At 42.7% G+C, this 11565-nt stretch overlaps 1 protein-coding gene across 2 annotated transcripts; it reads left to right on the top strand.

Annotated features, from left to right (window-relative positions):
* Positions 1–5684: 5684 nt before the first annotated feature.
* On the top strand, positions 5685–11005 carry TOB1 (transducer of ERBB2, 1). Of its 2 annotated transcripts, none has more exons than XM_058172874.1 (2): positions 5685–5755; positions 9120–11005. In XM_058172874.1, exon 2 carries the CDS (start codon positions 9264–9266, stop codon positions 10260–10262), a length of 999 nt encoding a protein of 332 aa, XP_058028857.1. In that variant the 5' UTR covers positions 5685–5755; positions 9120–9263; the 3' UTR covers positions 10263–11005. The 2 variants fall into 2 exon arrangements, with proteins under 2 accessions (XP_058028857.1, XP_058028856.1); XM_058172873.1 differs by lacking the exon at positions 5685–5755 and adding an exon at positions 6464–6666.
* The last annotated feature ends 560 nt before the right edge of the window (positions 11006–11565 follow it).

Genomic DNA, 11565 nt, shown 5'->3' with positions numbered 1-11565 from the left:
GCCCTCCCCCCCACAAGAAGCCAACAAATACCTATTTTGCACATATAATTGTATGTGTGCTGGCTGGAGCTGAGGGGAGAAAACCAAGGTCAAGACCCTTCCTGATTCCAATTCAGCAAATGGATTGGGGATTTTCTGCAGATTTTCCACCATCTCTTCTGTCGCAAGCGAGGGACACATTTGAGAGGACCATCAGCATTCTGCCTGCTCTTCTTGACAGATTATGGGGGGGGGGAAATCTGCCAAATGAAAACTGAATCCTCCCACATGCCACAACAGTCATTAGTAACTGTGATTTATGAACAGAAGGATCAACACCCTTCTTAGAGCCCCACAATAATTGTGGTGTGCAGAAATCTGACAAAGTAATTCATATTCCAAAGGAAAGAAGAAAAATGCAACTATGAAAGGAGTCATTCATAAAAGAAAAAAAAAGCAATGATGGCAAATTGCCTTGCTTACTTGAACTTATATACGGAGTTACAATTATCCTTCCTATGATGATGGTGACTACTCTGGAATTATAGAATTAGGCATAACCAATGAAATAACTCTGATGTTAACTCAGCCTTGATGACTGTGTGAAATGCTGCTACTGGAACTTCTTTATTGTTGACACACCTGTGGTAATTGCAAATGCAGCATTTAAAACAAAATAGTCCTTACTGCTAAAAGAAGGATGGTTCTAATGATTACATACAGCAATTAATGGGTTGAATCTAGACTTAATCACGCTTGCAGCGAACCTACTGAAGATTTGTAAATCTCAGTTTATTGTGACTACATTATATGCTAATAAATGTAGTCTTTACGATATTGCGTGCTTCTTCCTATTTGGAAAAATGGCTAAAGAAACATACATTAGGTGCGTAAGGTGCTATTCGAGTCAGAGTTTCTACATTCTCGCTACCTTTACAAGCCACAACTGTAAAGCAGAGTTTATTCTCAAATTCTGAATAAATTGGTAATAATAATAATACTGCTTGGAGTCAGATTCAATTGGAATAACTTGTAAACCTTGTACAATAAATATAAGAGCCTGGATCCACAGAGGGGATTTTTATTTTTATTTTGTTTTGCCATTCACACATGTAGAGGAGTCGCGCAGGGGCAAATAAACCACATATTTTCAGTAATTTGCAAGAATCTCGGTTTACCTGTTCATGCAAATATTTTATTTAAAAACACATTCCAAACTGGATTGATTCAGTTTACCATGATACCTTATTTAAGTGTCACTGATTTCTACTGGTCCATTTTTTAAGCATGGTTAAGCTTCCATCCTAAACAAGAATGAAATATCAGTGGTCAAAAATGTTAGATATGATTATGCAACATATTGACAAAACTCTTGAGGCTGAAAAGTAATTTCCATTTTTACATTAATAATATACTTTTTCATAGTGGGAAGCCTAGATCCTCAAGAATACTGATGGCCGTCTTCCATACAAAGATTACAATACATTATAAATTATTATTTAATGTTACTTAAACAGTGTCTTTAAATACAGCATTATCTTAAAGAAATAGTAATTTTTTAATTGATTCTTAAAATTGGAGCTTGCCTTGGAGTTACTGAAATCGTAACAGTAAATGCAAACTGGGATTTTCAAATGTTACTTTACTTTTGGGAAGTAATACAAGTTTGGATATAGACAACGCACTCTCATATTAAAAATACCTTGATGTTTAATTTAAAAACTAATACCATGTCCATATAAATACACAAAAAGATTCCATATCCAATGCATTTACCCAAAATACAGTGAAATAATCTCCACCAAACCATTTGACCTGCCGGATTATTAAAGCTTTTATTTATATAGAGTTATCTGTTATGCTGAGATAAAAGTGTAAGCCTTCTTTAGAACAAACAAATATTCTGAAATTCAGTTGCTAGTAGATTTTTTCCAATTATTTTTCTCTTTTTATTCCAAGATACAATATGCTTATAACAATTATTCAAATTCCTCTTTACAATTAAAGTTATGTCTTTTAAGTAATAAGAATACTTCATTCATTAGCTTGAAAAATTACAATTCCTTAATTTATTAGACATCATAACTTTACATAAACATTTATAACAGAACGGTATGTAAAAATACTGGTGGATATAAAATACATCTAAAATAACCCTTCTGTTATGCATCTGGCTGGATTCACAAATGTGGTTTCTTAATGTTTGATCTTGCACATTGTTTTAACCTAGCCTTATCTAGCAAAGTAGTAAAAATAAAAATAATGGAATGCAACAAGGGTAAGTAACCCGCTGACTACACACTATTCTCCAGCCCTTTTGCAGCTTCTGGAGTTCAAACCTGTATCATTACAATTAATAAAATTAACGCCTGTATGAGTTAAAACTTTTTTATGCATGCAAGGAATATATGAGTGACTTCCTAGAACATTCCAACAATATCCTAACCTAAGTCATCAAGTGGCTTGTTTCATCTTAACATAACATAACATCAGAGTTGGAAGGGACCTTGGAGGCCTTCTAGTCCAACCCCCTGCCCAGGCAGGAAACCCTACACCATCTCAGTCAGATGGTTATCCAACATTTTCTTAACGTTGGATAACCATCTGACTGAGAACCCCTATGGCCGTGATGTTTGAACCTATGGCACACATGCCAGAAATGGCACGCAGAGCCATCTCTCTGGGCACTCCAACTGTTTCCCGTTGGAGCACCGGAAACCAGAAGAGCATGCGTGCCACAAACTGGAAGCTCAGCTTCCTGGTGCGCGCATGCACGCCGAGGAACTGCTCTTCTGGTTTCTGGCACTTGTGTGCCAGGGAGCTGCTCTTCCAGTTTATGGCGCTCCCATGTGTGCACGCCGGGGAGCTGCTCTTCCAGTTTCTGCCACTTCCGCCCGTGCGCACACTCCTGCTTCGGCACTCAGTGCCGAAAAGGTTCGCCAACACTGCCCTATGGCTTGCAAACCATGGTTTATCACTTCTAGTAAGGGTTTTAACAAATCTCCGTTAAACTACAATGTCAACATGTGTGCAACCAATTTACATGTATCATTTTTATCAATAAGATCTTAACTCAACCAGTTCTTCAGATACACTGGCCCAGTTTGGGTTATGGACCTCTTACCACATTCCTAAGCAGAGCAGCTTTTTCTATGCCTTACTGAGGGAACTAGCAGAGATCCGATTACATGTCCCTTTTGTATATTCCCAAGAAATGAACTATAATTCTTGATTAAGGATAAGGCATTGGGTTTTTATGTTCATTCTCTGCAGAACACTTTAGGCTCATGGTTTTAGATTTAGACTTATGTTCGTGTGGGCGACATCCAGGTGGAGCTTTTGCTATTCCAAGTCCTTTTCCATAGGTTACAGAACTACAGGGTCTAGTTCTAGGGTTTCTATCTCAGTGGAATGGGTTTCAAACCAGAAACCAGGCGCTGTGTAGGCTCACCAGGGACCAAATCACGCCGGATTGCAGGGCACCTGACCCCGCAAGGGAGAACATTTCCAAGCTCACTCCGGCCAATCCAGGACGCGGTGAGCTCTTTAAGGGCGACCCTCGAGGAAGTTAAAAGGAGGCGCTAGTTCTTGCTGATCACCCACCCCACGGATTTCCCCCCACCTTTTCTTTGACGTACTTTCCCTGGAAACCAAATCCTAATCGAATGATGATGACTTCAAAGGGGACGCAGGAGGTAACCAGTTATTCGTTACTGCCCGTGGATATTTTTAGTTCGAATGGAATAAGGAAAGGAAATAAGCAAAGGAAATAAGACTTGTCTTTTTATTCGGCTTAGACAAAACTGCGTTTCAGGTCATTTTTTAAAATCCTCCTTACTGGGAATATTAAACAGGGACGTTTAAAGGTGCCCCGTGCAATCCACCGATATGACAATAAACGGACGAGGCTCAATTCTGTAGCCTCCCCCCACTTCTCAGGACGGGACTTTCAGGGGGGGGGGTGCTCGGCCGCCGCGCAGCCTCTCTCTATTCAGCGTCTCCCCCCCTCCCGCCGCCCGCATTTCGGGCATGCAACCACCTTTTGGAAGGGAACAAGCCCGCCCTCCTGTCTTTCCTGCGAAGATGGCAGAGATCTCTCCCGGGTAAAGCTGGCAAACAAACCGCGGAGATCCGGCCTGGCACAGGCAGCCGCCTCAGAGGGCGGACCTCGCACCACACAGACACACACACACACACACCCCGACCGGTCTCGGTTGCACCTTTGGAGGAGGAGCAGCTTTTTCAACCCAATGGTGATTCTTTTTCCCCCCCTTCCTCCCCGTTACTTAGCCTTCTCCTCGGGTCTACTTGGGCTCCTTCTTTCCATTCGTCTCTGACTCTTGACTTCCCCTCCTCCTTCCCGCAGTTTTATATTTTTCCTCCTGGTTGAGTTTTTTTTTTTATTTAAATCAGGGGTGTCCAAACTTGGTCCCTTTAAGACTTTTGGACTTCAACTCCCAGAGTTCCTCAGCCAGCTTTGCTGGCTGAGGGACTCTGGGAGTTGAAGTCCAAAAGTCTTAAAGGGACCAAGTTTGGACACCCCTGATTTAAATAATCCTAATTAAGATCGGGAGTAACAGCGGGGCAAGCCAAGCGTTTCACCTCGGGGCGGGACAAGGGTGACTGGCAGGCTCGGGAGCCAATGTCGAGAGAAGAACGAGGGGGCGAATCTGAGGTACTGTGTAGGCTCGTCGCTGCTAGTGAGCGGACACCCCCCCCGCACCTTCCTTCCCCCCTTTTCCCACCCAGTGCCACATCGCCCTTTGTCTCTTTCTGCTGCAACGGGCAGAAAAGAGAAGGGAGCTTTTTTGCCCCCCCTATTCCTCCTCCGTATCCTTGGCTGCGTCCTTCCTTTTTCCAAACATACTATTGTGGCTGTTTCATGAACAGACCCCGCCGACGGTCGATGGCTTAGAAGGGGGATATCCGGGAGAAGCAGACCCCTCATTCTAGGTGAAAGATGCTTTGCCGATACATGGGTAGGCGAGCGTGGACAGATGACCGCAGCGATCTATTTAGATATATCGATATTAATTAGGAAGGTAAACCGTTAACAGAAAGTCTGTATGATGAGATACACGGGAATTGCGTTTTACAACCGAAATATAAGGCAATTACGGGCCCAATCCAAACCCCATTCTTAAAATAGTTTCCTACAGAAATTGTACCATTGGCATCTTAGCAATGGCACAAGGCTATTTGGTTGCCTGTTCGGTAGCAAGAGTGGCAGAGAGGGATTCAAGAGTGACATCGCTTGCTTTGACCTGTGAAACAAGCTCTTTAAAAAAAAAAAAAAAGCACCTCCGAGGTAGTGTGAAGTATAAAGAAATGGAAAATTACCCCTTTCCTAAACAATCTCGCAAGGTAATACGGAAAACAATTGGCAAGTGAAAGCGTACAAAAGCCGTCCCTCCTCGTCTCCCCATCCCCCCCCCTCTTCATACACATATTGTACGTAGTTGAACAAATGTTGCTTTATTGTCAAGAGCCGGACACGGCGATTGGATTCGGGCACGCTTTTCCTCCGTGACGCCAAGGCGAAGGGCATCTTGGGATGCGTAGTTTTCTCTTTCTAGAGGGCAGCAGAGGGTGCCAAGAGGCGTGTGACGTCACCGATTTGACGTCAGCGACGGGAGGGCTGGAGGGTGGGGATTAACTACTTAAGAGGCTCGTTGCCCCCGGAGAGGAAGGGCGAGTAGAGCGAAAGCGGTGGCACCTAAAGCAAGATGGCGTTGAGGAGGAGAGCACACACACAGACACGCTGAAGATGGGGAGGGTAGGGAGAAGCTATGTGATACAGGATGAGCACCCGCAAAGATAGGGAAGGTTGGGGTGGCCGTGGCTGGAGAACGGAGATGAAATAAACAAGCTGGAAACAGCTGTCAACACCGAGAAAGGAAATCCTAAGAATCCAGATCTCACGAAAGCTGGGAGAGCGATGCAGGAGGGGAGAAATAATTTTTGCTCTGATGCAAGGGGCTGCGGGGGGGGGGCAGATAATGTATTTTTCTCCTGGTTACCTAACCCCTAGTGAAACGCAGAGAATCGCATTCTTACCATGTCAGGAGAGTTGCGGTGGGTAAGGCTTTTATAATACAACCATCTGGACAACAGAAAAATACACAATACAGACAGATACCTGTCTGTATATAGCTATCTAGCTATCTATATATGTGTTTAAAAAAAACGCCCCTAAAGAGAACTAAGAAAGAAGAGACGAATGCAGAGGGCGGACGAGAAACGAAGACAAGGATTTGAGGGTGGGGGGAGAACTCCGGGCGGGGATTGCGGTCTTATTGGCAAGCGAAAAGGCCCTATCGGTAGCAGCGGTTGAAACCGAGGGCGACCGATTGGCAGGCTAGTGGGTGGGGCCAGGCTAAATGGTGGGCGGGGAGCGGGTGGGCGTAACCACACGGGGCCCAACGGGGCGGGGCGTGGGAGGCGATATATAGGGGCCGGAGGAGCACTCGGGCGCTTACAAGAAGGCGTCGAGCAGCTGCCGAGTGGGGTGCGCGTTTTTCTCGGGTCGGAGGCGAGCAGCGCCATCCTCCTTTTCCCCACCCTCTCCCGAACGTCCTTTCGGGGAATGGGGCTTCGCTCCTGAGCCCCCTCCGTGCCCTCCGCACCCCTCGGACTCTCGCCGGGATTGTTGCACTACCAGTCACGCCACCTGCTCCGCTCACCCGGGTGAGTGTCGTTCGCACTCCTGGGGGGCGGCGGAGCCCGGCGCTGAGGGGGATGGTGGGGAGGCGCGGGGGGCTCTTGGCCCCCACAGCTATTTGTGTGGGAGAGGGACGGCGCGCCCAGGGAGCGGAGGAGCAGGCTGGCGGCGAGCGGGGTGTTGGCAGAAGGGCTGACAGGGCAGCGGCGGAGGGTGTTGACACAACCCTGCAGGAGGAGGAGGAGGAGGAGGAGGAGGGAGTGGCGCGGACGGACGGACGGACCGACGGGCGGAGCCCCTTGCCGGGCGAATGCGGGGAGAGGGAGGCTCGCCCAGGAGGGTCCCGGGCAGGCGGCTGCTCGCGCCGCGCCGTGATCCCTGCTGGCTGTGTCTGAGGCTTGCGGGCCGGCCCCTCCCCAGTAGCCGCGGGGTGGGAGGGGGCCGGAGGGGCGGTGCAGCGAGGGCAGTTGGAGGGTTTTGGCCCCCATCCCGCGGGGCGGAGAACTGGGCGACGGGAGGGGACCGGCCTGGGTTGAGAACTGGTCGGAGCTGCTATCCCCTGGAAGGGGGTGGCGGAGAGGGGGAGGGAAGGAAGGTGTTGGCTGACAGGCCGATTTTTGTTGTACGTGTAAGTGGTTTGTAGAGCTTTAGCCACACAGTGGAAAGGGGATGTGTCTTTTTTTCCCCTTTTGCTGGGTGAAGGTTTCTTAAGGTAGGGAGACGGCCGATTTTTATAAGGGAAAAGAGATGGTTTTATTTAAAAATAAAACAACAGACAATAGGAGAGGGTTGTGGGGTGAGGGGAAGAGGATTTCTGAGTTAAATAACCCCGTAGCACTGCCACAGTTGTATCACTTTTTGCGAGGTCTCTTCCTATCCCATATGGTATAAAGGGCAAAAATAGATTGACAGTGAGATGACAGAGGATTTGGTTGGGCTTGGTTTAAGGGGGAGAGAGAGAGAGAGAGAGAGACAGAGAGAGGCCTTGGCCGATCATTTTTTCCCCTTTATAGAAAACACTTTTCTCCTGCTGCTGGAGCTTCCAGAGCTGTGAGCAGAAATCTAATGAGACTCAACTGCCTGATTATGTAATGCTGTATTTACTCTGCTTAAGATACTTGCTTTTCTCCAGCTCTCTATCACCACCACTACTATGATTGATGTAATTAACTGGGTTAACTGATTTTAAAAGGCTTGTTAAAAATAGATAGGCGTTTGAAATATTTTAGTCTTTTTGTGCCATACTGTACAGCATCTACCCTCCCTGAGCAATCTTTCCTACAGTGCAAGGGAGTTAAAGGAATGGATACATAATTTTAAATAGCTTTCTCAATCAGTTCTTCTGTACCTTACATATGTCATTTGTAAATATCTTCTGTTTGCCCTTGATCTTTCCTTATCCCCACCCACTGCTGATCTAGCAAAACGTTTTAAAGGTTGCCTTATCAGCTGGTGGTTCTCTTATCATGTAAAGAGGGCGAAAGGAAATGTCTTTAGAAGATCTGAAATCAATAATTGCAAATTTTAGAAATTTTGAAGTAATTTTTTTCTCTGGCTTATAAACTTAATAGATTTCAAACTAACCATTGCAATGCAGTGAAAAAAACAAAAATATGGAAGGAAATACAACTATTAATTTTTTTTAGTTGCTTGAATATGGAACTTAAATAGAAATTAATTTAAAAGCTGGCAGTATAATTTTCAAGCATGTTCACATTTACCTTTTCATTTTAATTTGTAATTAAAGTTGTACCAACAGTTATTTGACTGCTTCGTAATTGAAGGAAAAAGATTCCTAAAAGATTGTATGTTCTGGTTGAGTACTTTTTCTATTATGGAATGATTCCCCCACCCCAACCCCCAAAGCAGTCTTGATTTAGTAATTTTTAAAGCTGTTGTAGAATTAGAATGGCTTCTTCGCTTTTTTTTCTTTAATGAACCTACATGTCATGCCTGTACGTAAATAATAATAATGATTTTGGAAGCTGACGTAGGTTTTTTTTAACCTGCCAAAAGATAGTATTTATGACATTTCTGACTCAGCTGAAGCAATATTGCAAATGCTATATTAGTTAGCTTTGTAGCTTTTAACAGAAGGGACTATTTTAATCTAAGTAGAGAAAATAATACTAAGTATTACGCTTGAATTCTATGAACACTAAGAAATAGCTTTGGTACAGAAGGCTTTGGTAGGCTTTTTATGGTTCCAGTTAGATATTAAAGACACCATTATACAAAACTCAGGTTTTGGAATGTTATATTTTCAGATATGTTATTGGTGCTTTTTATAGTAGTTTGTATTTGGAATATTTAACCTAATTAGCCTACTAGTATTTGCAAAAATAGTACCAAACAGTGTTGCTGATATTGCTTGTAAGAAATGTAGCCTGCTTTAGGGAAAGTGTGAATTTAATAGGCCTTGCTCATTTTCTCTTGTACTTTTCTTACGTGGATTTTTCTTTTTTACCCCCTCGTGAAGGAACAACACTACTCAAGGTGAAGAATAATTATCAACTAAAATCAGCACTTTGAAAACAATTTTTGCTTTCCTGTGGTATTTTGAACTTTTTTTCCTGATCGTTGTGGTTTGAAACAGAGACTGTAATTTTGTGCTGTAGCAGCTATGCAGCTTGAAATACAAGTAGCACTCAATTTTATTATCTCATATTTGTACAATAAGCTTCCCAGACGACGTGTGAACATTTTTGGTGAAGAACTTGAAAGACTGCTTAAGAAGAAGTATGAAGGGCACTGGTATCCAGATAAGCCATATAAAGGATCAGGGTTTAGATGTATACATGTAGGCGAAAAAGTGGACCCAGTCATTGAACAAGCATCCAAAGAGAGTGGTTTGGACATTGATGATGTTCGTGGCAATCTGCCTCAGGATCTTAGTGTTTGGATTGACCCATTTGAGGTTTCATACCAAATTGGTGAAAAGGGACCAGTGAAAGTGCTTTATGTGGATGACTCCAGTGAAAATGGATGTGAGCTAGATAAAGAAATCAAAAATAGCTTTAACCCAGAGGCCCAGGTGTTCATGCCAATTAGTGACCCCACATCTTCTGTATCAAGCTCTCCTTCGCCTCCCATTGGTCATTCTGCCACTGTGAGCCCAACCTTCATGCCCCGTTCCACTCAGCCTTTAACGTTCACCACTGCCACGTTTGCTGCCACCAAGTTTGGCTCAACCAAAATGAAGAACAGCAGCCGTACCAACAAGGTCGCCCGCACTTCTCCCACTAATCTTGGTTTGAATGTCAACGATCTGCTGAAACAGAAAGCTCTTTCATCCTCCATGCACTCACTCTATGGTCTTGGCCTCAACAGCCAGCAGGTTTCACAACAGCAACAACCATCGCAACAGCAGCAGAAAACATCTGCCCTTTCTCCTAATGCAAAGGAATTCATTTTCCCCAATGTACAGGGCCAAGGTAGTACAAACAACCTGTTCCCTGGAGACAATCCCCTTAACCTTAGTCCTCTCCAGTACAGTAATGCCTTTGATATGTTTGCAGCCTATGGAGGTCTAAATGAAAAATCTTTTGTGGATGGCTTGAATTTCAGTTTAAATAGCATGCAGTACTCTAACCAGCAATTCCAGCCTGTTATGGCTAACTAAACAAAAATACAAATCATATTGTACAAGTTGAAATGCACGTACCCAAGGGTGTTAACTTTTTCACCTCTTGAGTTTTTTCTAAAAAGCTTGTAGTATGAATACATTCAAGCTTGGTTAGATAAGGACAACATGCATCTTTTTTTCATTTGCCAACCAAGCACAAAGTTATTTTTTACTGACTGTACATTAAATATATTCAAGATATGGCCTCTTACAGTATTTAAGATATAGCAAGGACAGCTAATTTTTTATACATAAAAAATTGGCACTAATAAATGGGTTTATTGGTCTTTTCTAATTGTATAATTTAATTTAGTACAAAGTTTGTAAAATATCAGAGTATATATTGTTTCTACAACATGGTATTGCATTTTTATCTTTTTACTACAGTGATCTGTGACAACTGCAGCAGCTTCATGTTGTATTTTTTTTACTGAAATTATAAAATCCATCTTAAAAAAACATCAGTTCTAAAAAGTGTACAAATATTCCTTAAGTGGTGGAATTCAAACTGTATGGAAAACTTTTCCAAGAAAGAAACACAAATTGTATTTTCTGTTAAAAAGTTTAAAGATTTTTTGCTATATATTATGGAAGAAAATGTAATCGTAAATATTAATTTTGTACCTACATTGTGCAATACTTGAAAAAGGTATAAAAGTATTTTGAGTCAATGTCTTATGTTAAAGAGAGGGACTGAAATAGTTTATATTAAGTTTGTATTAAAATTCTTTAAAATTCAATTACTGTTGTGGTCTTGGTTTATTGGTTAAATAATAAAGTAGTACACTAATATTGTAGAACGATATTTGCATGTAGGTCAGCTAAAGAATTTGGTTACACTGATGCCTCATGATAATGTGTTGTTAAAAATTATGCCAAAGTAAGCTTTGTATTTGAGCACTCGCCCAATAGTTACAGGTGACAAGAAATTACATTCATGTTGGTGAGTCAGACTTAACAGAGGAGGAATAGAGTCCCTATGTGCCTCCTTTGACACAGTATAGAAACCAAGCAAGCTGCCAGTGGCTGCTGCAATATATTAGTGGCACACCTATTTCTAGAAAAATACCTTCTGTCCAATTATTTATAATGCAGAAGGATGCATTCTAGGATATTTTTTCAGTATCTGGTTGTTCTGATACACATTTTCCTATGTGTCAGTTTTAAGAGTATTCTTGATAACTAAATTAATGCTGGATTCATGAAATATAAAATTCAGTAAATGAGCATTTCAATTCTATATTTTGGATTTAAAGCTAGGAAACAACTTGAAGAAAGCTAATTTTCCCATAGCATGCAC

This window comes from Ahaetulla prasina, chromosome 2 (assembly GCF_028640845.1).
Source record: "Ahaetulla prasina isolate Xishuangbanna chromosome 2, ASM2864084v1, whole genome shotgun sequence".
Lineage (NCBI taxonomy): Eukaryota > Metazoa > Chordata > Lepidosauria > Squamata > Colubridae > Ahaetulla > Ahaetulla prasina.
This window is presented reverse-complemented; position numbering and strand designations above follow the sequence as displayed.

What these genes read in the sequence shown, in the direction of transcription:
- TOB1 (XM_058172874.1), top strand. Translation starts at nt 9,264, where the DNA reads ATGCAGCTTGAAATACAAGTAGCACTCAATTTTATTATCTCATATTTG.